Below are 25,053 nucleotides of genomic sequence, written 5' to 3'. Positions count from 1 at the left end.
GGTTTGTTAGAAGCCATCATATATTCTATCTATATATAAAAACTGTATGTACTACGCATTCCAAAACTAAAGAATGATTAACTTTGGAGTTCCTGCTATGGGGCAGTGGGTTAAAAATCTGACTGCAGGAGTTCCCGTCATGGCCCAGTGGAAATGACTCTGACTTGCATCCATGAGGACACAGGTTGTATCCCTGGCATCACTCAGTGGGTTAAGAATCTGGTATTGCCATGAGTTGTGGTGCAGGTCACAGACATGGCTTTGATCTGGTGTTATTGTGGCTGTGGCGTAGGCCAGTGGCTACAGCTCCAATTCCATCCCTAGTCTGGGAACCTCCATATGCCTTGGGTGCAGCCCCAAAAAGACAAAAAAAAAAAAAAAAAAAAAAAAAAAAAAAGAAGGAATTTGACTGCAGCAGCTCAGGTCGCTATGGATCTATAGATCCGACCCCCAATCTGGCCTAGTGGGTTAAAGGATCCAGCATTGCCACAGCTGTGGCGAAGGTCTCAGTTGCAGCTCAGATCCCTGGCCTGGGAACTTCTATATGCCAAGGGTGCATCCATTTAAAAAAAGAAGAAGCCTGATTGATTTTGTGATTCTACTGATTCACCCCTTCACGCTCCTCTTTAGATTTCCAAGTTATCTTTTAATTGATTTCTTAAAATACAGCTTCTCTCTGTTCTTTGTCACCGGTAATTCAATATACCTCACAACCTCACTCTGATTCCTGACTGGGAAAGGTAAGAGGCAGAAAAGTGTCTACAGTGACACTCAGAATTGTAAGGAGCCAAACTAAATGTACTGTCAGAAGAGAAGAGAACGGCTTGAGGGGCTTGACATCCACGGACTGAGGAAAGGCAAAACCAAACCAAGCCCGCGTTCATTTTCTTTTACTTTTAAGCCTAAATGCCAAGCTGCCTACAGGAAACACTTATGCAGAGAAGGAGAGCAAATCCCTGAGTGGAGAAGCAGCTTTATGGAAACGTGAAAGAAGAGACTGCCTGCAGCCCTGCATGGATACTCCCCACGGTTCACTTACTCGGGGCCACTGTCAACCATGTGGAAAAGCAATCGATGACTCTGTACTATGTTGCCATGACAAGAGCTAGAACTCAGGAGTCTGGGTCTCCATCCCTCTCTGCCACCAGCCAGGTAGGTGCCTTTAGACAGCTTTTCCATCTCTCTCTGTCTCAAACTCTTTAGATGTAAAACAGAGACAAAAACCCAAGCACAACCTTTATTCATCTCAGAGCCATGTCGTTAAAAATCACAAGGAATAATGTCTATATACACGCTGGAAAGAAGAAAACACTTTTCAGTTGCAAAGTACAATGCCCACTTGGAATATTTAGGGAATGAGTCATTTTGGAGTGTGCCAGAGAGCTTTTAAACATTTTAGGCTTTAAATAGGCATTGGAAAAATTTCCAAAACATACTGCACCCTTCCTTGTCGTAACCAGGTCACTCCCATCACCAGCTGTGACTGGCTGGGTGATACTGACAGAGCCCAGTCCAGAGAGAATGCCAGCTGTGTGCCCTCCACCCCGCTGTCCCATCTGTGCCTGCTGGCACCATCTGATGCTCACACTTCAGGACAGAGGCACTTCTGGGGACCGACGGGGCTACAGAGCCTCTGCAGAAACTCCAGGCACAACTTTCAGCCTCGATTTTGCCTCTCCTCCGCCTCTGCCTACACTGATCGCAGATGTGCCTTCCAGAGACTGGTCTGCACATGTCCCCTTGGCTCAGCCAGGGCAGTCTGGCTGTTGACTGGTATCCTACCCTGCACTGCTCTTTACCAGGTGGTCCTACCAGGTACTTGACCTTAGAGTCCCAGTTACACTGCTGGTGGAATCCAAGCACTATTCAACCTCCCTGCTCCTCAGTTATCCTGGACAGAAGAGCCCATCAGGAACAAGACTCAGGGCAGACCAGGTGTGCCTTCACCTTTGCACAGGCTGCCTTCAGTTTCCTCTATGCACATATTCATAGGGGTCCAACACACACACACACACACACACACACACACACACACACACACACACACCCACGGTGGAATGGTATATGCAGTCATGCACTCATTCAACAAACACTCACCCATACCTCCGATTTTCATGGGCATTACGTGAAGGTCTACAGAGCTGATCCCCATCTGCAAGTAGCCATCTGAGCACTCTTGTATTGAAGTCCCCATGTAGTTCTCCATTGTTTTCCCACCTCTTGCTTTCTCTGCCGCCCAGGACCTCCTGCTCTTCACTTTGCCCCACTGTCCATCATTTCTACAATCTCCACCTAAAACCACTCTCCCCACTGGCTCTTTTCTCCACTTGTCTTGTTAAATCTCCCCATTTCTGTCTCCAATTACCACCACAACCTGCTCCCCTCACGGCTGCTGCTTGTGCTGCTTCTCTGCTATCCTCCAACTCCTGGTGCTTCTCTCACACTTATCACTGTCACATACAAAGGCCAGCCTTTAGGAGTGGTCACCAGCCACTCAGCTCCCATGCATAGGAAAGATGCTGGAATGGCAAATCCCAGTATTTAGGTCTTCAGTCCTTTCAGACTGCTCAATGCATGGGGCTGCCTCTGTACTACCAAAGAGGTTTTAGAGGTTTCTTCTGGTTATACCCAGAACTGAGATTCCAAAGTTCCAGAAGACTGGGTAGTAGATAAGGAAGAACTTGGTGTACCATGATAAGAAACCATTATCACCATAACCGAGGAAAGAAAAAGACACAAGTGCCACCAGCCAATGGCAGTTTCAGGAATTAACTATGGATTCTGATCTCTACCCCACAGGTACTTGCCAGGGAGAAAGACGTAAATGTACCCTTTTTTTTTTTTTTTTTTTTTGGTCTTTTGTCTTTTTAGGGCTGAACCTGCGGCATATGGATATCTCCAGGCTAGGAGTTGAATTGGAGCTACAGCTGCTGGCCTACACCACAGCCACAGCAACATGGGATCCAAGCTGCACCTGTGATCTACACCACAGCTCATGGCAACACTGGATCCTTAACCCACTGAGCAAGGCCAGGGATTGAATCCATATCCTCATGGATATTAGTTGGATTTGTTTCCGCTGAGCCAAGACGGGAACTCCTAAGTGTGCCTTTTTACACTTGTAGTTACTGTGCACAGGCATCCTATTCTCTGAACACTTTCTTCAATGCGCAAAAAGTCAATGAGGACAGGTGTTCAAGGCTCCAGACTCTGGAGATGGGAAGTATGAGGACACCTATAAGGCAGATGAGACATAGTCTGAAGATGCTAATCTAGTAAAAACTCTCCCTGAAAGCAGGTGTCCACTTCTCATCCCAGAACAAACAAAGGGTCCATGGTACCGCTCAGAGATCACAGAGCAAATACCCTGTTAACTGTTTAAGAGCAAGGACACTTTTGCCAGATCACTTTTCAGGACCCAGCGAGACTCCAAAAGAAACACGCTGGCATCCTAAATGTTCTTTATAAATGGCTCTTTCATTTCACAGGAAAATAAGTACAGGTGCTGCCAGATTTAAGAGTCCGGAACTTTTCTTTTGCTACCGTGTAAGATAACAGGAAGCTCTTTGGCTACAACTCTGGAAAGGGGCTGGTCTCTTTAACCAAGAGTTTGAGCAAAATGTGTTTGGTGCTCAGAAGAGGAAGGAAGGGCTTGACAGTCGGCTTTCTGAAAAGGCTGCATTTCTAGGGATACAGCAGGAAAAACAAGCTGACTCGACTGCGCAATCGACTAGAACAACAAATTAGGCTGTGTCGGAGTATAAGAATCCTTCAGAATTCCCATGGTGGCTCAGCAGGTTACAAACCCGACTAGTATCCATGAGGATGTGGGTTCAATCCCTGGCCTCATTCAGTGGGTTAAGGATGTGGCGTTACTGTGAGCTGTGGTGTAGTCGTAGACTTGGCTCGGATCCTGCATTGCTGTGGCTGTGGTGTAGGCCGGCAGCTACAGCTCTGATTTGACCCCTAGCCTGGGAACTTTCATGTGCTGCAGGTGCGGGCCTAAAAAGACCAAAAAAAAAAAAAAAAGAAAAGAAAAGAAAAAAAAAAATCCTTCAGGAAATCCCAAGTAAAGCTTTCTGCCGTGGGAAAACTAGACCAACAGTTGATGGGCTTAAGGGTATTTAAAAATTAATTTTGGAAAAATGAGAATCTTTAACATTTGCAGTGCTGTCCTTTGGTTTGGTCTTAGAATACCAGCCACAGGCCCTGTGCATATATCTGGGCTAAATTTAAGTACCAATTATGACGATGGAAAATATGAAACCAGACTAGTCTAATTGCTCATCTAGTTTGAGGTGTACCTTAACGTCCATGAAGTCCACTTAAAATAAAAAGGAAGACGCATGAAGACGGACCCACAAATTGATTCTATCGTATCTGGCCTCTGAGGATTAAGAACAGAGGCTTTAGGCCCCACTGACAGATGTTCAGTGGGTATTTCTTTGTGATGCATGATTAACAATAATACAATTTAGTTCTGGGACTGCAGCACTGACTTAAAAACCTGAATTCCAGAATATCTAAGATGATAAATTCCCACTGATCAAGAGTGTGTGTGTGCACACAGGTAGGTACATATTTGTGTCTACGTGCAAAAATAATAACCCCTCATGACACAGCAGAAAACAAAACAACAAAAAACAAACCCACGAAACCTCCCAGGGATTAAAAGCAACCAACCTAGTATTTTCAGATATCAGAGCAGGCTGCTTGGATCCCAAAGCTGATCCAGTCCCCAAATGACTAGTACTTGAAGCTACTTAAATAAAGGGAACCAACTACTTTATAGCCTTATCCAAACATAACCTTAGACAGAAAGACGATGATTTTGAAATTTAAATACCAAGTAAAGGCAAGAGTAATACCCAATATACTGGAGTGACATTTGCTGTCCCTGGAGTTTTTCCAAAGCCGCCATCGTCCTCTCTACACCCAGAAAAATGACAAATGTGTATTTGAAGAGGGCAAGACACACACCCTCAAAATAATGTGGTGATTCAAACAGTTTTAGAAACAAAAAGGAGATTTACATTTCGAAAATCCACATGCAATTACAACCATCATTATAAACGAGTTAAACAGTGACAGTGATAGTGTTTTTTATTACTTATTTGTGCTTCCCGAGGCCAGAGCCATGCTACCACCTTATAGACCTTAACCTCCCAGCAATCCCACAAGTAGGTCCAATTACCATCCTTTCATAGATGAGGAAACTGAGATTTTCACATTTCTATGAAATGAAATTAAGATTTTTCTGCGTCCATTGTCTTCTCTACACCCAGAAAAATGACAAATTTGTATTTGAAGAGGGCAAGGGATACAACCCCAAAATAATGTGGTGATTCAAACAGTTTTAGAAACAAAAAGGGCCCCCAAAAGCACACTCTTAATTGCTATACTTCCACCTCCTGACATATTTTAGAAGTGTGGTTAAGTATGCCTAGAGGTTAGACTGTCTGGAATAATGAGGGGTCTGATTATTGGCGAGACAATATCACCTAACAACTCAGTCCACTTAAATGTCAAAAAAAGCACACCTGGTTTCAAATCTCTACCACTCCACGTACTAGCTCTGTGACCACGGAAGAGGTACTTAACCTCTCTGTGTCTCAGGTTGCCTCACCTGTAATATGCAGGTTACAACATCTATCATGGGGGTTTGTGCTGAAGATTAAGGAAGGTAAAAGATGTAAAGTCCTTAACACAGGTATAGAATACACAAAGCACTAAAGAAGGAGTTACTTTTGCTATTGCCATCGTAAGCAACGGAATACAAAGATCTCATCATCTTAAAAAATGATGCAGAAGATATTTTTAACTTTGGATGTCAGAGCACTAAGAAACCAGCTGCTTAACTGCTGCCTGGCTACCATACACTCAGCACAAATCTCTCTGGCCCTGACACCATAACGTTTGGAATGCAAAGTGTACATCTGATTGAGATAAAGCAGGCCTAGAACAATCCTATTGTAACTATTATAAACTTCTTACATAATGATGCTTATCATCTCCTACAGGTCATAACGGTATGCTCAGAGCTTCCTAATCACGTTGAGAAAAAAGAGGCCCAGGTAATTCACCCAACCTTGGCAGAAAGAATTGGTGTTTGATGTCATTATTTTCTTTATTTTCCTTAAAATGCCAAGGTCCTCTCCTACCCTGATGGACAGAATGTAAATGGCTCTTTCTGAAGGGCAATGACACTGAAAGCCTTACATACGCGTATATTCTTTAATGTGGCATATCTACTTCTATAAATTTATCCTAAGGTGATAATTAAAGGAATATGAAAATATTTCGTTCAGAGGATATTCGCTAAGGTTTTTCAAAACGCAGCAAACATTAGGGGGAAAAAAGCCTCTAGACTTCCAAAAGATAGCACATCAGTTAGATAAATTACATTAAGTGCACAATAAAGTATTATCTACCTATTAAAATTGACACCGCAGACATGTATTTTATTGACACAGAAAATCTATATGTATGTGAATGTGTCTGTGTACACACATATCTCTGTACACACAGTCTGGAAGGTAAAGATTTACAATACAGTATTACTGCTTTTTAATATTTTATTTTCTTTGCTTATCTAGATTTTCTGACTTGAAGATCTGCAATGAACATGTATTTGCTTAAGGAAAAAAAGCAAGTTCTGGAGTTCCTGTTGTGACTCAGCAGTAATGAACCTGCCTAATAACCATGAGAACTCAGGTTTGATCCCCAGGCTTGCTCAGTGAGTTAAGGATCTGGCATTGCCATGAGCTATGGTGTGGATTGCAGATGTGGCTTGGATCCCGCATGTCTGTGCTATGGTGTAGGTCAGCAGCTGTAGCTCCAATTCAACCCTTGGCCTGGGAACTTGCATATGCCTCGGGTGCGGCCCTAAAAAGAAGGAAAAAAAAAAAAGCAAGTTCTTTTTTTGAAGCTGCTGAGGATATAGGAATAGTTCTTGAGGTACTCAGACCAAGAAAGGATGAAAAATTATCGACCAACTTCCATATCTCGTGCATCTCATGTGGAAGACACAACTAAATCACCCACCATTTCACTATCTCACTGTCCAGTACAGAGAAATAGCAGAAGAACCAATTAACCATCTTTAATTAAACGCTGGGTCTTACCAGCTGCTGACTGAAAGAATGTTTAATCCTAAAAGCCAGCATGGTGCCGCTTAAAAAGGACTGGGCGGGAGTGGGGGTGGCCTGAGAACTTGATCTCAGCTCCACACTAACTAGCTGTGACAGCAATGTGAGCTCAGGCAGTTCACGGTGCCTCTGTACCCTCTCCAAATCAGAAGGCTGGACAGGATGCTGGCCCGCTTATCTTTCAGTTCTGAACATGAACGCCTCTCTCGGCCCAGACGAGACTCTTAAGATGGTGAAGAGAAGGGAAACTCCATCAGTGGGCAGAATGAAGGCGCCATGCAGGGCTGTGTTATCGCTGAGGTGTTCATCAGGCACATGCCCTCCACCCCATTTCCTTTATCTGTCCTGCTGGAAGGTCAACTGTATCCAGAGGGAACGGTCAGCAGCTCCAATGGCCTTTCCAATGGCCATTCTTCTATCCCAGGGCCCTTTAAGTAACATCCTTGGAACTACCTGCATTTCTACGTGTCCATATTTTCATGACACTGTGTAACCCTTCTCATTGTTCGAACCTTCAAGTTCTTCTAATGGGGGAAAGCCAAACAGGTTGCCTTCTACTTCCCTGAAGTTCAAGGAGGGCAAAGGACTGGGCTCTCTCCTGCCCCTGGGGCACCAGGTCCAAAACACCAGCTGCTGGGGGAACACCTGCAGCTGTTTAGTGCCCTAGTGAGAGCACAGGTGTGAGAGAGTCAATGGCTGGTGGAGAAGAGGCAGAATTGTCAGAGTAAAACCAGCTCAACGAAGCACAATGGACCAATTCCTGTGGTTCTACTTCCTTTACATGAGAAAGGGCAAAAATGATACCTGACAAACACTGAATGAGATATAACTCCGTAGGCTGGAATTGATGGAGCAATGGCATAGCTACCAAAGAGAATGGTGGCTTCGTTTTGGGTAGCAGTGAAAAGAGTTAATTGCTGATGCAGGGTTTTGGCTCCCCTTCCCATGAAAGGTCCCAGTGCCAAAGAAACATAAAAACATCTTCCGGAGTTTCTGCTGTGGTACAGTGGGTTAAGAATCTGACTGCAGTAGCTCAGGTCACTGCAACAGTTTGGGTTTGAGGTCCAGCATGGTGCAGTGGGTTAAAGGATCTGGCCTTGCTGCACCTGCAGCATAGGTCAAGGCTGCAGCTTGGATTAGGTCCCTGGCCTGGGAACTTCCACATGTCTCAGGTGCAGCCATTAAAAAGGAAAGAAAAAAAATTAATTTATCCAAAACCAATCTTAATACAGATGATAGAGGACAATACAAAAGAAGCATATGAAAATATTTCACTAATAACTCTTGGGTTTTTTTTTTCTTTTTCCTTCTTTCTGCATAGTTCATATAGCCAAGGGCTTGGTGACTATTACATTTGGGAGTAAAACTAGATCCAAAACTAGGTCCTGCCTGGCTCCATGTGGCTCAAGGTTAAGGCAATCATATGAATAGGATCTACCACTAAGACTCCTGCTCTCCTCTGTACAGAAAGTGGCCTAAGTAAAGACACTGATGGTAGATGGGCCTTTAGTTCAATTTACACGAATCAGGGATTCACAAAGGTTTTGGGAGTTCTCATCATGGCTCAGCTATAACGAACCCAACTAGTATCCATGAGAATGCAGGCTTGATCCCTAGCCCCGCTTAGTGGGTTAAAGATCTGGCATTGCCGTGAAGTGTGTGTAGGTGGCAGATGTGGCTCTGATCTGGTGTTGCTGTGGCTGCGGTATAGCCGGTAGCTGTAGCTCCAATTTGCCCCTAGCCTGGGAACTTCCATATGCTGCGGGCATGGTCCCAAAAAGAAAAAAGGAAAAAAAAAAAAAAGGTTTTGCAATCCTATGGATTCTACACAGCAGTGAGTTAGACATCCAATTTTCTGTTGAAGCTTCACTTACAGCAACGATTTGTGAAATCAGAGCAAATGAAAAGGATCTTGCCAGATTGTCCCACCAAATACCAACTTTGTAGTTTATGAAAACACATGAAAAATTACACACTGAAAAGTGAGACTATCGAAGAAATCTTTTTAAGGTAGCAGCTTCTGCTCTTAAAATCATGTCACGAAAGGAAGTCAGCCATTTGGGCTTTAAAGGGCGATCAATAAAAAGGAACAATTAATGGCTGAATGGGACTTTCACAACGGCTGTCACTTCCGTGAAGTCTTCCACAAGGAAATTCTGGAGCTGTCTCTATGGATAATCGATACAAAAGCTACAACTGCTCCAGGTTTATTATAATAAGATCATCCAGTTGCGACAGGCATTACTTACTGGGAAAACGAAAGTGTGTCTCTTTGAGGTACAAATTATGGCATCAGCATGTACTGCCCAGCCTTCCTGAGCCTTGGCTCGGCAAATAACTCAGGAATAACTCAGCTTTGTAGCTCTGGGCTCTTCCCCACAGGAGCGTTCATAGGAGCCTCTGCTTCGTAGGAATGGCAAAGCCCCAGAAACAGAGGGAGCGGTAGTGGTGTCAGGCAACAGGGGAGAAAAAAAAATGGATAGGCTGAAGCAGGAGAAAAAGAAGAGTCACAGAGAGAAACCAGCTCATCATGTCACCTGACCTAACGAGGCCCGGAGACCTGAGGGCTCTGAGGATCTTCAGGCTCCACAGGTTCTCAACAGCCTCTGGGCCCAGGTGGTGAAAGTGCTGGAAGGTGAGTGAGAGAGCCAAACCCCATCAAGTCCAGAGGTGTTGGGGGTTGCGCTCAATTTCTCATTTTCTTTCTGTGGTTCTGCCTGATTTCCAATTTCCTTTCTATTTCTTCACTTGCTGGCTACAATGTCTATTTTAACACCATGCTACATGGCTTGCCAACTAAAGGTGATGCTTTCCCAACCAAATACCCCAGGGCATCTCCCCTTCCCTTTCCCCTTGTGTTGAATGAACCACACAAATGGCTGGAACTCTTATCTCACAGGAGCCGGGGTTACACTGAGAGGTCTGTCCTCCTCAGGGTCTCAGCTCCCCTTCTTCCGCTATCCTTTATCCCCCTCCTCTTGCTTTTACCCCCATCCTTTACTCCCGGGGGGTCTTCTCCTGCCCTGACTCAGGATGCTACTCCTTCATTCACGGTAATGCATTCATCCCGATTCATGTCATTGTTTCTCTCAAAGCTGTTTGCATCTTAGCCAGAATAACTGTAAAGGGACACAACTGCAACCTGAGAATTTCAGGTGCTCCTAAATCCTTGCGGATGCATTGCTAGGGCACTAGAGCCTTTTGGCAGCCTAAAACCGCACCCACATAACTCCCCCTACCCTTGACGAAGGCTGGCCAAGGTTCCAGTCTTTCGCTGGCAGCCCCACCATCCAATGGTGCTGGATGGTACTTGTCACACTGGGCTGTAATTGAGTATCTCCTTGCATTCTCAAGAGCACAGGCTGGATCTAACTACCTTTATGCCTTTAGATCCTAGCACCGCACTTCCTCCTGAGCACAGATCAATTTAAACACTGAAGAAAGTCAACTGAAAGAGCTCCCAATAGGCAAAGCTGGAATGATCTGAGCAACCAAATAAAGCTGTATTGGATTATAACCCAAAGTACAGAGTAAATGTTCATGAGTCTATACTTGAATCGATTAAAACTGCCCGCCCGCTCTGTACGTATGGGCTGGGCATGGCGACAGCCTTCCAAAGAGGACAGTATGGGGCGGGGAAGGAAAGAAGAACTTGACAGTAGAGAGACCTAAAAAACATTACTTCAGCCAGGAGATCACGGACATCATCGGGCATAAATCGCCTTGACAGAAGAGGTCCTTGCTTGGCATAATGTGATGAAAACAGAACTTTATCTCAGGGATCTTCCTTACAAAAATCTATCGCCCCAGCCTAATCGGGAGAAGAACATCAGACAAATTCCAGTAGCGGGACACTCTATGATACACCTGAGCATTATCTTTCAAAATGGGCAGGGTCATCAAAACCAAGGAAAGCCTGAGTAACGTGCACAGCCAAGAGGAGAGACTGAAAAGATGTATCAAGTATATAAAATAGCATCCTGGCCAGGATCCTGGAACAGGAAAATGACATCAGGTTAAAACCTAAGGCAATAAATAAAGTGTGGACTTTGTTTAGTATTGATGTAACAATATTGGTTCATTAATTGGAACAAATGTTCCATACTAAGATGTTATCATACTGGAAACTATGTATGCAGGGGGATATAGGGGAGCTCCCCAAACTATCAATTCAATTTTCCTATAAATCTAAAGTTATTTTAAAAAACAAAATCTCATAATTAAAAAATCAAGTGGAGGCAAAAAAATTTAAAAAAGAAAATGAGTGTTCCCGCCATAGCACAGTGAGTTAAAAATCAGGCTACAGCGGCTCAGGTTGCTGCAGCGGTACAGGTTCCATCCCCAGCCTGGTTCAGTGGGTTGAAAGGATCCAGCATTGCTGTAGCTGCACTGCAGGTTGCACCTGGGGCTTGGATTCAGTCCCTGGCCCAGGAACTTCTATATGCCATGGGTATAACCATAAAGAAAGAAAGAAACAAAGAAAATGTTTTCTTGCTCTTTCTGATGGTTTTTTCAAAAGCCACCAGCAAACAAATAAATAGAGCAATCTTAGCCCCTCTGGACTAGCAGGTCTTATGAGAGATCCAAAAACAGCACGACTGTTCATGGCTCAGTGGTTAATGAATCTGACTAGGAACCATGAGGTTGCGGGTTCAATCCCTGGCCTTGTTCAGTGAGTTAAGGATCTGGCATTGCCATGAGCTATGGAGTAGGTTGCAGAGGCGGCTCGGATCCCATGTTGCTGTGGCTGTGGCGTAGGCCGGTGGCCACAGCTCCGATTAGACCCCTAGCCTAGGAACCTCCATATGCCGTAGAAGTGGCCCAAGGAAAGGCAAAAAGACAAAAAACAAACAAACAAACAAAAACAGCACGACTGTTTACCACCATCTTAGGCACAGCACACTAGTGCAGATGATCATACTTCCTCCTCAGTAGAAGGACTGCGTTAGGGTATATGAGTATCACTTAGTGCACCTAGGATTCTGTGGCTTTCCTTTCACTTCCCATCTGGGGCCACATGGCTAGTTCTAGCCAATGGCACCTGAGTACAAGTGGTGGCACTTCCGAGCCAAGCAAGTCAAACACAGGTGTGCCTGTTACGTTTTCCTTGTAAGTTGACCTTGGAGGTTCTGTGTTCTGCAGGGTGTTACTGCAGATGGAGGCAGCTGCAGGATCTGAACACAACTTTGACAGAGTGAGAAAGAAATCTGTATTGTGCTAAGCTGCTGAGATTTAGGCTTTATCTCCTGAAATGGCTACGGTCACTTACCCTACAATTCCAAGTGATTGCTTCTCACAAATAAATGTTCCTTCCCTGCTGACAGAAAGTTGTTACTCATAACGCTTCTTCCGTATTTCCAGATACTGGCTACTCACCACAGGCAATGGTCCAATAGACCAAGGAGTCTGGGGTCTGGTACAGGATTCGGTAAGGAGCGACCCGGGCACTGGAGTCCAGCACGACATCAAGGGTGCCCACCAGGAGGCCTGAGGGCAGAAAAGGGGGAGAGAGATGTAAGGATTTCCTCCAAATCCCCAGAGGCAGCGGGGTGGACATGCCCCTTCTGATGGGCCTCCCGGCAGCCCCTCTCCCACGACATCCCACCTGGACATCACTTTCCTCTCAGACATGATGTTGCTGGCTCTATGCTACCTGTTTCACCAGCCCTCAAGATGCACTGCACAAGCTGAAGCAAGCGCTGGCTTCAAAAACAAAACCAGCAACGTCTCTAGCTTAGTCCCTAGCACACAGTAGTATTTATAAATGCCTGTTTTGAACAAAAAAGTAAGGTATTAAAGCACTGCTATGCTGGGGTCTCTGCTTTACCTACATCACACCCAATGGGTATTACTGCCTCCCCCCTTTCATTCTAGAAACAAATCTATACTTGGAGTAACTAGACAAAGCCCTAGGAACCAGTCATGTACATCTAAGTCTGTGTGCCAGGCTGTCCCCATATTCTTGGCATGTGCCTCACTTTTCTTTTGTATTTAAAAGGTACCGATCAGCTGGGCAAACAATAAGCACCTACTATGTACTATGTACAAGGCAAACCCTGTGGCCACAAAACTGAATAAGATAGAGTCCCTAAGGCATTTAGAATCCAGTAGGGGAGAGAGCCAGGCAGTATTTTAGGGATGTGTTTAGGACTGAAGAGAGTCGTGAAACAAGCGTTTTTCCATCTCTGCAGCAGAGTCCTTTGACACCTGTCACATGAGTCATTATGAGCAGAGAGGATGGGAGCTTGCTCTATACTCGGCATGGATGCAATAATTAGGCTGAGGATCAAGAACGTACTGTGCTGGCATGAAGTTGAGTCCTGTGGGTTAGTCTGAACACTCATTTTGGGGGCAAGCCTGAACACTCAACAAATGAATTTAGCCATTTGTTCGTGAGAAATAAAAACGCTCAGTATGTGCACACTCACTTAAGACGAGGCAATGCTTTCTCTTGCCAGGAGTGCAAAGTCTCCCATAAGCACCTTCCATCAATGTCCCCATGCCAGGAAGGCGTGCCTCCTTTATTCACACTGAGCCAGGGTTAGACACCAAACATTGTCTACACTGTTCTAAAGCAACATGGACACACACACACACACACACACACACACACACACACACACACTCCACAAAGTTGATTAAATGGATACCTTACTTGGCAGGGTGAATCCAAAAGATTCCTATAAATTTTGTAAATTCCCATAATTAAAGTCAGATGGAACCCAGCCAAGAGCAGGGTTTGACCTCAGAAGGACCAATCAGGAACCGTGGCTAGTTGAATACTCTTAGGACACTTATTTCCAATGTCTTGGTGCTCTCATTGTAGAGTAGAAACGATGTGACAATTAAAGATTGCTCTTAAAGACTGAGGAAAATAGGACTTAGGCGCAAGAGGCTGCTTGGAAGGAGGGGCTTCGAGGCAACCTGTCTAGAACCTGCCAAGACACTCCTTTCTTTAACTGGTTACCAAGTATGGCTTTGGCAATGAACTGATGGTAGCTGAGGTTGGGAGGGGGAGGTGAGCCCCCCCTCCGTTGCCCTGGTAACGAGCATCCTGGAAAGCACCAGGCCCAGTGGCTGGCCCCCAGCAGGCTTCTCACAAAGTTCAGCTGAACCTGAACCACAGAATCTCCTGAAACTGTCACTGCCAGTATCTCTTCACGTGTTGTCCTTTAATGGCTGGGGTTTGATGCTGCCCCGACTGAATAATACTCTGATATGCACAATACTAATGAAATTCACTTTCTCCTGCTCCATCAGCTGGGGTCATGAAGAGCTGCAGACAGTCAACTAGTGTTCAGAGTAGCTCTGTTCTGGCTCTGACTCTGCTATGACTCTGGGGCATGTGCACAGGTCATTGAAGTTCTTACGGCTTTCACTTCTTCAGTTGTAAAATGGTCCTAATCCCACTTGCCTTCTAGAAACCAGTGGGGTTTTTTTTTGTTTTTGTTTTTTGGGTTTTTTTTTTTTTTTTTTTTTTTTTTGGCTTTCTAAAGGGCCACACTGGAGGCATATGGAGGTTCCCAGGCTAGGATTTGAACCGGAGCTGTAACTGCTGGCCACAGAAATGCAGGATCCACACCACAGCTCACGACAACACCAGATTCCCAACCCACTGAGTGATGCCAGGGATAGAACCCGCATCCTCATGGATACTAGTCGGATTGTTTCCAATGTGCCATGACGGGAACGCTCTCAAACCTGGTTTATTAATCAAGAAGCCTTAGGGAGGTGAACATGGGGAAGACCTACAGTTGTCCTTCTGGTCTTTGTCCAAGGCCAGGAATCCATTTAGGTTCACCCGAGCCACTGCGGCCATCCGCTGACCTGCACGCACTAGGAAAAATAAACTTTCCCTAAAGTGGAAACGAATTCATCTGTTTGCTCTGGTCTGTTTGAAATGCATCAAAAATCAAATCTTTAGAGACTGCAGAGTTTTCCAAGGGGTGGAGCCTTCCCTGTACTGCCACACATGTGTGCATTTCTGTTTTCTCTACTGTGACTCAGACTGACTGCAAAGACCTCTCATTACTTTTCAATTATCTGCAGATGGAAGAGTCTATTAATAGGAAAAGCAGAAGAGTGCCAGCTAAACTGCATTTCTTTCTATCTTAACTAGAAATAAAAATATATGTAAACCAGAAATACAAAATGCATCGTTCATAATAACAGAGTGCTGGCAATACTTCCTTTTCTTGACTCAAAATACTGGATGTCACATATGTTGTTTCTAAGGCACACAAAGCCAGCCCGGGGTTAGGGACGGAAGACAAGTATTAGTCAGTGTGGTTTAAGGAGGCTCTAAGAGAGAGTAACAGTAGGTAAAGATTCTTCTAGGTGCAAGCACAGCTCACTGGGCAGAGCAGCCAACAGAGGCAGTCTGGGTTCTGTAGTTCGTCAGTCCTGGCTTGGTCACTTCCCCCCTCCCAGACCCAGCCTCTCTGAGCCTCAGTTTGCCTGTCCTTAATGTCTCACTAGACTTCCGTAATACCAAGGAGGAGAGGCTTCTTGAAAGGTCCAGCCCCAATCGGAATTTCTGTTATGGCGCAGCAGGAACGAATCCAACTAGTATCCCTGAGGATGAGGGTTCAATCCCTGGTCTTGCTCAGTGGGTTAAGGGTCCACCGTTGCTGTGAGCAGTGGTGTAGGCTGCAGACACAGCTGGGATCCCGCATTGCTGTGGCTGTGCTGTAGGCCAGCAGCTCCCTAGCCTGGGAACTTCCATATGCTGTGGGTGCAGCCCTAAAAAGCAAAAAGCAAAAAGCAAAGCAAAGCAAAGGTCCAGTCCCATCGGCATGCCTTAACCACCACAACTGTCCCCATCTACAACCCAGCTCCACCATCCCTTACCCTAACTAACAAAATCTCTGGCATCACACAGAGATCAAGAGAATAAGTGGCTTCTAAGAGACTCCCCTGGAATAAGGGCTTCTGATGAGATGCCAGCACATCAACCCTGAGTGTGCATTCACAACGGGCACCACCAACTTCCACTGAGATTTAAACGAACACAAACAGGTACATCCAGATCTGCCACGGGGTTCAGGCTGAAACACGTGAAAGCAAATGATAGATGGTTTAATATTGCGATTCTCACATTAGGTGCAATTACAATTAGAAAAACTTTGTGCAAGTTCTTTGAAAACTTAAGGCACTGGATATGCCAACAAAAAGTCACAGTGTAAATGGAGACACACAGCTGGTCAGTCAAATCAGGACATACACTCTTGCATTCCCTTTGTAACACTGCCTGGGATCATCCACCGCCTGGAACATTGTGCTTGTCCAGCAGCCCTCACTTCGCACCACCTCGCACAGCAGAATCCCGATGACCTAACGCCACGTCTTCCTAACCCGGATCTCCCCCCAAGTTCTGTTTCTGTAATATCTGCTGCATGTATTTAAAATTCCTTGTACATTTTGCCTTGCTCCATTTCTTCTCCTCTTTCCAGACCTCACGCTCCAGGATGGCAAGGTTTGAATGGTTCCTTCAGACCCTGAGGCTCCGCCCTTCCCTCAGAGCACAGTAAGCCCTGAAGACATGTCTGATGAAAGGACAAAATAGGTATTTTTTGGAAAACCTTGGCGTTCTCGCTGTAGCACAATGGAGTCTGTGGTGTCTCTGCTGCGCCAGGACAGAGGTTCGATCCCTGGCCCAGCACGGTGGATTAAAGTATCTAGCGTTGCTGCAGGTATGGCATAGGTTGCAATCACAGCTCAGATCTGATCCCTAGCCTGGGAACCCCGTTTGCTATGGGGTGGCCAAAAAAAAAAAGGAAAAAAAAAGAAAGAAAAAGGAAGAAAACCTAAATAATAAGTTATCCCCATTCTGCCTAAACTCTTATTAAGACAAGGAGTCGGGAGTTCCTGTGGTGGCGCAGTGGTTAACGAATCTGACTGGGAACCATGAGGTTGCAGGTTCGATCCCTGCCCTTGCTCAGTGGGTTAACGATCCGGCGTTGCTGTGAGCTGTGGTGTAGGTTGCAGACGCGGCTCGGATCCTGAGCTGCTGTGGCTCTGGTATAGGCCAGTGGCTATAGCTGCGATTCGACCCCTAGCCTGGGAACCTCCATATGCCGCAGGAGCGGCCCAAGAAAATGCAAAAAAAGACAAGGAGTCAAGATTGGAAAAGAGAAACTCCTCCTCCCATGTGCTGTCCACGCAGAATACTAGAAGATGGGAAATCTAGTCTAGAGAATCCCCCCAAAACGCAGCAATCAGGATTTTCTTAGAAGTCTTATTACTCAGCCCTCTGAAAGGGCTGTCAAAATACTGAACCTTTCATCAGGTCCCACACAAAGCACTGTTTTAGCAGCTGTTCTCGTCAGCTATTTCTGGTGTTAAACAATCTTTGATTGCCTGAGATAATTAAATCAAATGATGGCCCTCAAAATAACTCTTCTCTGCATCTACCTATTACACAAGTTCGGGGGCATCTTGTAACATAGAAGTGCTATTTTCAAGGAGATTCAGAAAACACTCTGCAAAACTGATACATGGAGGCCTCCCTCCGCTGTGGGCATGAGAGGCCATGTGATGCAGACAGAGCCCCGCTCCATTCCTGGGCTGCCCCTCACCCCCCAGGGGGCAGGGGTTTGTCAGAGAGTGTGCTTCACTGAGGAACGTGCCCATGGCAATGATCAATCTGTCTACTGATGATCCTGGAATAATTTCATGTCAAAGTGGACCAGATGCTGAGGTTCCCTTGGCCTCTTTTTCCCCCACCTGGCAGCCGGTCAGAGGTAAGGGGGAGCCCTCAGAAACCACGCCAGAGCAGCCTGGGGAGCAGGCTACGCCTGACACAGAGGCTATATGGGTACCACTCAGAGAGGGCCTGGTATGTACGAGCATTACTATTTATTTGTTTGTTTATTTATTTGTCTTTTTAGGGCCGCATCCTTAGCATATGGAAGTTCCCAGGCTAGGGGTCAAATCGGAGCTACAGCCACCAGCCTTCACCACAGCCACAGCAACACCACATCTGAGCACGTCTGCGACCTACACCACAGCTCATAGTAAAGCTGGATCCTTAACCCACTGAGTGAGGCCAGGGATCGAACCTGCGTCCTCGGGGATACTAGTCGGATTCGTTACTGCTGAGCCATGATGGGAACTCTGGGAGCATTACTATTTAACAAAATACTTCAAAATCACAGAAAAGTGGGAGTTCCCATCATGGCTCAGTGGAAATGAATCTGACTAGAATCCAGGAGGGCGCAGGTTCGATCCCTGGCCTCACTCGGTGGGTTAAGGGTCCAGCGTTACTGTAAGCAGTGGTGTAGGTCACAGACGTGGCTCAGATCTGGCATTGTTGCAGCTGTGGTGGACGCTGGCGGCTACAGCTCTGATTCAACCCCTTGGCCTGAGAGCTTCCATGTTCCAAGGGTACTGCCTTGGGAAGACAAAAAAAAAGTAGAAATAAAACAAATCACAGAAAAGTACTGAAAATTTCAAAATACTTGTCTCACCACTCTGACTTTAACACTTGGCCTTATATGCTTCAGATCTGTTTTTGTTTTTTTAAAGAAAGACAACATAACAACCACATTCAAGGTCCCCTTGTGGTCCCACAACACTATTTCCCTTTTTATTCACCATCCTTCAGTTTTTTTTGTTATTATTATTTTTTTAATAGTTATTTCCCCCATACAATTTTTTTTTCTACTGTACAGCATGGTGACCCAGTTACACATACATGTATACATTCTATTTTGCACATCATCATGCTCCATCATAAGTGACTAGACAGAGTTCCCAGGGTTACACAGCAGGATCTCATTGCTAATCCGTTCCAAAGGCAATAGTGTGTATCCTTTAACCCCAAGCTCCCCAACCACGCTACTCCCTCCGGCTCCCCCTTGGCAACCACAGGTCTATTCTGCAAGTCCAGGATTTTTTCTGTGGAAAGGTTCATTTGTGCCATATATTAGATCCCAGATATAAGTGTTTTCATGTGGTATTTGTCTTTCTCTTTCTGACTTACTTCACTCAGGATGAGAGTTTCTAGTTCCATCCATATTGCCGCAAATGGCATTATTTCATTCTTTTTTATGGCTGAATAGTATTCCATTGTGTGTGTGTGTGTGTGTGTGTGTGTGTGTGTGTGTATACATATACACACACACACACACAACATCTTCCTAATCCAATCACCTGTTGATGGACATTTGGGTTGTTTCCATGTCTTGGTTACTGTGAATAGAGCTGCAATGAACACATGGGTGCATGTGTCTTTTTTAAGGAAAGTATCCTTCAGTTTTTTATTCTTCCAAGTCCTTATACTTTTATTGACTCCTATGTATGTATATGAATATAGGTTTAACACAGATGGACATTTTTAAATTTACATTAATGATAAAAATAGATGGTGTTCTGCAATTTTTTAACCCAATAATATAGTTGTTAAAATTGACCCAGGTTATACTTGTAAATCTGATTCATTCATTTTATTTTATTATTTCATTTTTTTATTATTATTATTTTTGGTCACGCCCATGGCATGCAGAAGTTCCTGAGCCAGGGGTGGAACTTCAGCCATAGGAGTGACCTAAGCTGCAGCAGTAACAATGCTGAGTCCTTAATCAGTAGACCACCAAAGAACTCCCATTCATTTTAAATACTGTGTAATATTCCATGGTTTAAATACACTGAAACATGGAGTTCCCATCGTGGCGCAGTGGTTAACGAATCCGACTAGGAACCATGAGGTTGCGGGTTCAGTCCCTGCCCTTGCTCAGTGGGTTAAGGATCTGGTGTTGCCGTGAGCTGTGGTGTAGGTTGCAGATGCGGCTCGGATCCCGCGTTGCTGTGGCTCTGGCGTAGGCCGGCGGCTACAGCTCTGATTTGACCCCTAGCCTGGGAACCTCCATATGCCGCGGGAGCAGCCCAAAGAAATAGCAAAATACATAAATAAATAAGTAAATATACTGAAACATACCTATTTTCCTAATAAAGGACATTTGGGTTTATTTCCATTGTCTTGCTCTAATAGGCTCTGCAATTACTCTCTGTACACGATCCTTAAGCATGTGAGCACTTTTCTGAGAATGGAATTGTTGGGTCATAAGGTTAGTGGTTTTGAAGCCTTATTAGTTATTACAAAACTGCTCTTCAAAGTGATTGTGCCAATTGACACTCATACCAGGAAAGTGAGAGAATATCTGTTTCTCCGTAATATCCTCAACACTTACCAGATTTTACTGTCACCAATCTCAAGGATGAGAAATAGCATCTCTTTGTTGTTTAAATTTGCATTTTCCTGATTATTAATGAGTTTGGGTATCTCTGTCTGTTTATTGGCCATTCCAGTTTCCTATTGTGTGGACATCTGCTGAGCGATCCAGGTCAGAAATTCAGAGTTCACTATTTAGAGGCTTCCACCAATACATACAAAGGATTACGATTCATTTCAGCAAAGACACACTGACATTTCTAAAGTCAGAGAGGTGTACACTTGGATTCGCTTCTCTCCCTATATCCTATATAAACGCAAGACCCTGGATCAATATTTGCCAGCCCCTCTGCCTCCCTCCCACGTGCTCCCAACACTGTTCTTCTATCTGCTCCTGCCTCGGTGTCACTGGTGCACTCACCGCCTGTAAGTCTCAGCACTTACCTGGGCTGTGTGATGTTAAGCAGAAAGCACTTAACAACATCCAGAAGCAGCTGCTGACAGATACATACACAAACTCCAGCCACATCATAATTGTCACACTTCTCTGAATTAATCTTTCTGGTTTATTTGCAAAGCCTTCAAGGCTTTGCACAAGTTGTTTTTGTACAAACAAACACACACACACACACACACTTGATCTGAAATGTCCTTTCTTGTTTTCTCTTTCTGGCAAAGGTCTATTTCCCTCAATATCCAGAATACCTAAGGCACTTGTTCTGCTTTCTCCCAACACTCTCCCCATCTGCTCAACTCCCCAAATCTCCTGGCAATGAACTGTTCTCTTCTTGTCTGTGGTCTGCCCGCCACCCTGCACTTCATCTTACTAAAGCAATTATTACATTGTTTCCTACGGGAAAAAAATAGTTTCCCCCCATCAGGCTGTGAGCAACCTGAGGTAGGCACAGCTTTGTTTATCTTGGAATTAATTCCCAAAGCCTGGCATAGTGTCCAGCACATCAAGCTGCATATTTACAAAATGGGCCACAAAGTGTTCAACCGGACAGACAGTGGGAGAAAGCAAGAATTCTTTTCAGAGCATATTCATTTCTGTCCCACAGGACCCAACATAACAAGTTCGAGCAAACTGGCCATAAATAATTTAACCTGTCTAAGAATCAGACAGTGACAGGAGACCAAGACTGGAGAAAAAGGCTAGAAAAACCCCATCTGAGAGAGTGGGTGGTAATGCCGATCAAACGCTTATCTGAAACTGAAATTTACCATGGGAAATTAACTTCTCTAATTTCTGGAAGTAATCTGTCACTTTTTAATGAATATTGCAATTGATCTGAAATGAAGTTGGATCCAAAACAGAGATATTTCAGGAAATCACAAGTCTTTCTATTCTCCCACTTTTGGAAACTAGTCCAGATATTAGCAGTTGTCAAAAAACAAGACCCAGGAATTCCCACTGTGGCTCTCTGGGTTAAGAACCCTACTAGTACCCATGAGGATGTGTGTTCGATCCCTGGCCTCGCTCAGTGGGTTAAGGATCTGGTGTTGCTCTGGCTGTGCTGTAGGTCACAGATGCGGCTCCGATCTGGTATTGCTGTGGCTATGGCACAGGCGGGCAGCTGCAGTTCTGAGTCAAGCCCCTAGCCTGAGAACTTCCATATGCTGCAGGTGCGGCCCTTAAAAAAAAAAAAAGAAGAAGAAGAAGAAAAAAGGATAGACAAAGATTTTATCAATTTAAACTCTTTCACACACACACACCACCCACACACAGATTGGTAAACACTCTGTCTGCACACCACACTGGCCAGGGGACCAGGGGAGAGATTAGAGAGCTATCAGGTGTGCACAGCCAAGAAGGGGAAGGCTGGAAATGCCAGGTGAGGGTCAGCCCCCTTCCTATACACACAACTGTGTTTGTAGTGTCACGATGACCAATGGGAAGGTCCACCTAGGCTATTGCAGGGCAGCCACAGTGTGTGAGAGAGAAATCTGGGTGATGGCCGCTCTCCACCTAAGGAGGTAAGGGGCATGGGGGATTTGATGGGCAAGGAGGCTGAGGCTCGAGATGGGGGCAATGAGTTTTCCCAGGGTCACAACCTCAGAGTGTATAACAGCCTTTCTCAAGCGTAGGTACACCTGGCTAAAAGGGAGAGACCAAACCCAACACTGGGATTCTACCATCAGCAGAGAAGAGTCTGGGAGGGGCTATGTTTTCATAAGTGGTGCATATTCCTCCACTAGCATATTTAAGTAAAGATGGTTTCTCAATCCTGTTCAAACCATGATTATTGGTTGAAATAGGCCATGCACAACTCTCCCCCTCTCCCCTTCAACCACTGTCTCTCAGGACCCCAGTCCAGCCTGATGTATATCATGGTTACCTTGAAATAGGACAAGTTAACTTGAGGGAAGGGAGCGTATTCACACACACACACACACACACACACACACACACACACACACACACGTTACTGTGTATGCAAAGAGGAATTAATAAGAACTCTGCTAGTGTAGGAAATACACCGCTGATTCCATCAATTAGGCTAATTCTTAAACCATTTGTGGTTAAGAATCTGTTTGTTTTTAGTTTCCAGTATACTGCAGACTGATACTCCTATAAAATATGGTGCCTATGAAATACTAAAATATACCTACAGGATATGAAAAGAGACAAAGAAAACAAATGCCTCCATCATTTAATTCAACAGACAAATGGCTCCAGGTTTCTACATGCTTAACCTCAATTTGTACTCTTTGGCCCAAGGCAGTCATAACAAACAGGTTGCAGACTGGCACTTTAAATGGCACTGAATGAGGGAAGGGGTGGCTGGAGGGCAGCAGTTTTCTTGGGACTGTGTTTATTAGAATTGTGTAGAGTGTGAAAGAGTACATTCAATTCTATGATGTTTATTTGGGAGATGGAAAACATTACTGCTCTCCCACTGTGAACTGAAATAAAATTCAACAAAATCATTTCTCAATTAAAGGCAAGAATACATGAATAAGGCAAGACAGAAGATTTTCACTGTATATTTATCTCAAGGGTTTAAAAGTGGGGAATCAGCCTGAAACTAACATGGAATTGTATGTCAACTATATTTCAATTTTTAAAAAATAATAAAAAAATGAGTAAAGTGTGGGGAATCTGAACTAGCACACAAGGTGGTCCCCGAGAGACCCCAGACTCATTTCTCACCAAGAGGGGAGCCAGCTCAAGGGGGTAAGATGACAAGGCTCAGAGAGGCAGGACACCCCCTCTGCAGTGTTTCAAACTAATTCTGGATCACAGGGTCTTTCAGATTCATACTTATATAAGTACCCAGAAAGTTAGGGCTCAAAATATAATCAGGAGGTTGGGATTAACAGATACACACTACTACATATAAAACAGGTAAACAACAAGGACCTACTGTACAGTGTAGAGAACTACACACACTATCTTATAATAAGCTTTAATGGAAAAGAATCTGAAAAAGAATAGATATATATGTAATATATGCATGTATGACAGTCACTTGGCTGTGCACTTGAAACTAACATTGTAAATCAGCTATACTTCAATTAAAAAAAAAACTCAAAGATTAAAAAAAAGTATACACACACACACACACACATTCATATTTTCCAACACAAAAGATAAAGCACAGGCTAGTTTATAACTAAACAAGTTGGGCAGAAAACGAAATCTGAAGGCCTGCAGAGGCTTTGTCAAGCAGCCAATTAGTTCTGTGCTGCTCAAATCTCCCAAGCACCCCTGAAGGCCAAGTCTTCCAGGAGCTGCTCCACTTCACCCTGCAGACCAGTCTCTTAAAGTCACCCGCACCTCCTCCAGCAAAAACAGAGGGCAGGTGGAATAGATTTTTTCTTCTCTTTGGGGTGGTATCTGAGAAGCAGCCATTAAAATATCTTAATATGCTACACAATTTGCCAGGCCCTGTGCAAAATGAAAAGGCAGGCCCCCTTGCTTAAAAATTCTTAGGAATTTCTATGGAGTTCCCGTCGTGGCTCAGTGGTTAACAAATCTGACTAGGAACCATGATGTTGCAGGTTCGATCCCTGGTCTTGCTCAGTGGGTTGAGTATCCGGCATTGCCGTGACCTGTGCTGTGGGTCGCAGATGCGGCTCGGATCCTGCGCTGCTGTGGCTCTGGTGTAGGCCGGCGGCTACAGCTCCGATTCGACGCCTAGCCTGGGAACCTCCATAAGCCGCTGGAGCAGCCCGAGAAATGGCAAAAAGACCAAAAAAAATAAACTTAGGAATTTCTAGACAGCCAGAGTAGAATGTTACACCAAGCCTGGGGCCCTTCCAGGTGCAGGTCACTGTGCACCAGCATGGCCCACACACCCTGGAGCCGGCCCTGACCCAGCAGTGCAGTGGTGGTTTCCACACTCCACAGACAAGCTTGCTGTTCTGACTTTTGTCAGGGATTCAAGTCTTCTCTGATACAGACCAAAGAAGACAATGGACGGAATTGATTCAAGAGCACTCCAGGCACCTGTGTGATTCAATTCTTCAAACAAGCCCTCCACCCAGGAGGAGGACTGTAGATACATTTTCATAAGCTTCACAGTTTCTTTGAGGTACTGATTCTTACTGTGTCTGTAGAGGCAGGTATGAACACCGGAAACTGATGGCTCAAGGCCCGGCCAAGGTCAGCCTTGAGAGTGAGGATGCAGTGAGAAGCCCACCACTTCTAAGAGATAAGCTACACCCACCACCTTGGGGAAACCTGAGATGAGGCTCCTCGGATCCCTTCTGTCAGGTGGGCCAAAACTG

General features: G+C 44.9%; 1 protein-coding gene across 2 annotated transcripts in view; it reads right to left on the bottom strand.

The window, feature by feature from the left end:
• The window catches only part of TBC1D9 (TBC1 domain family member 9), a 114,608-nt gene that overhangs the window by 54,812 nt on the left and 34,743 nt on the right, over nt 1-25,053 (bottom strand). For both annotated transcript variants that reach the window (XR_014812905.1, XM_021101555.2), the window contains exon 2: nt 12,525-12,635. Coding sequence is in view for 1 of the 2 variants with exons in the window: in XM_021101555.2 (XP_020957214.1) it covers nt 12,525-12,635 (111 nt within the window). In the remaining variant the exon portion in view is untranslated. The remainder of the gene's footprint in view (nt 1-12,524; nt 12,636-25,053) is intronic.

Source organism: Sus scrofa, chromosome 8 (assembly GCF_054392235.1).
Source record: "Sus scrofa isolate SSC_HxYL_T2T_F1_AM1 chromosome 8, Sscrofa_HxYL_maternal_Yorkshire_Landrace_v2.0, whole genome shotgun sequence".
Classification (NCBI taxonomy): domain Eukaryota; kingdom Metazoa; phylum Chordata; class Mammalia; order Artiodactyla; family Suidae; genus Sus; species Sus scrofa.
This window is presented reverse-complemented; position numbering and strand designations above follow the sequence as displayed.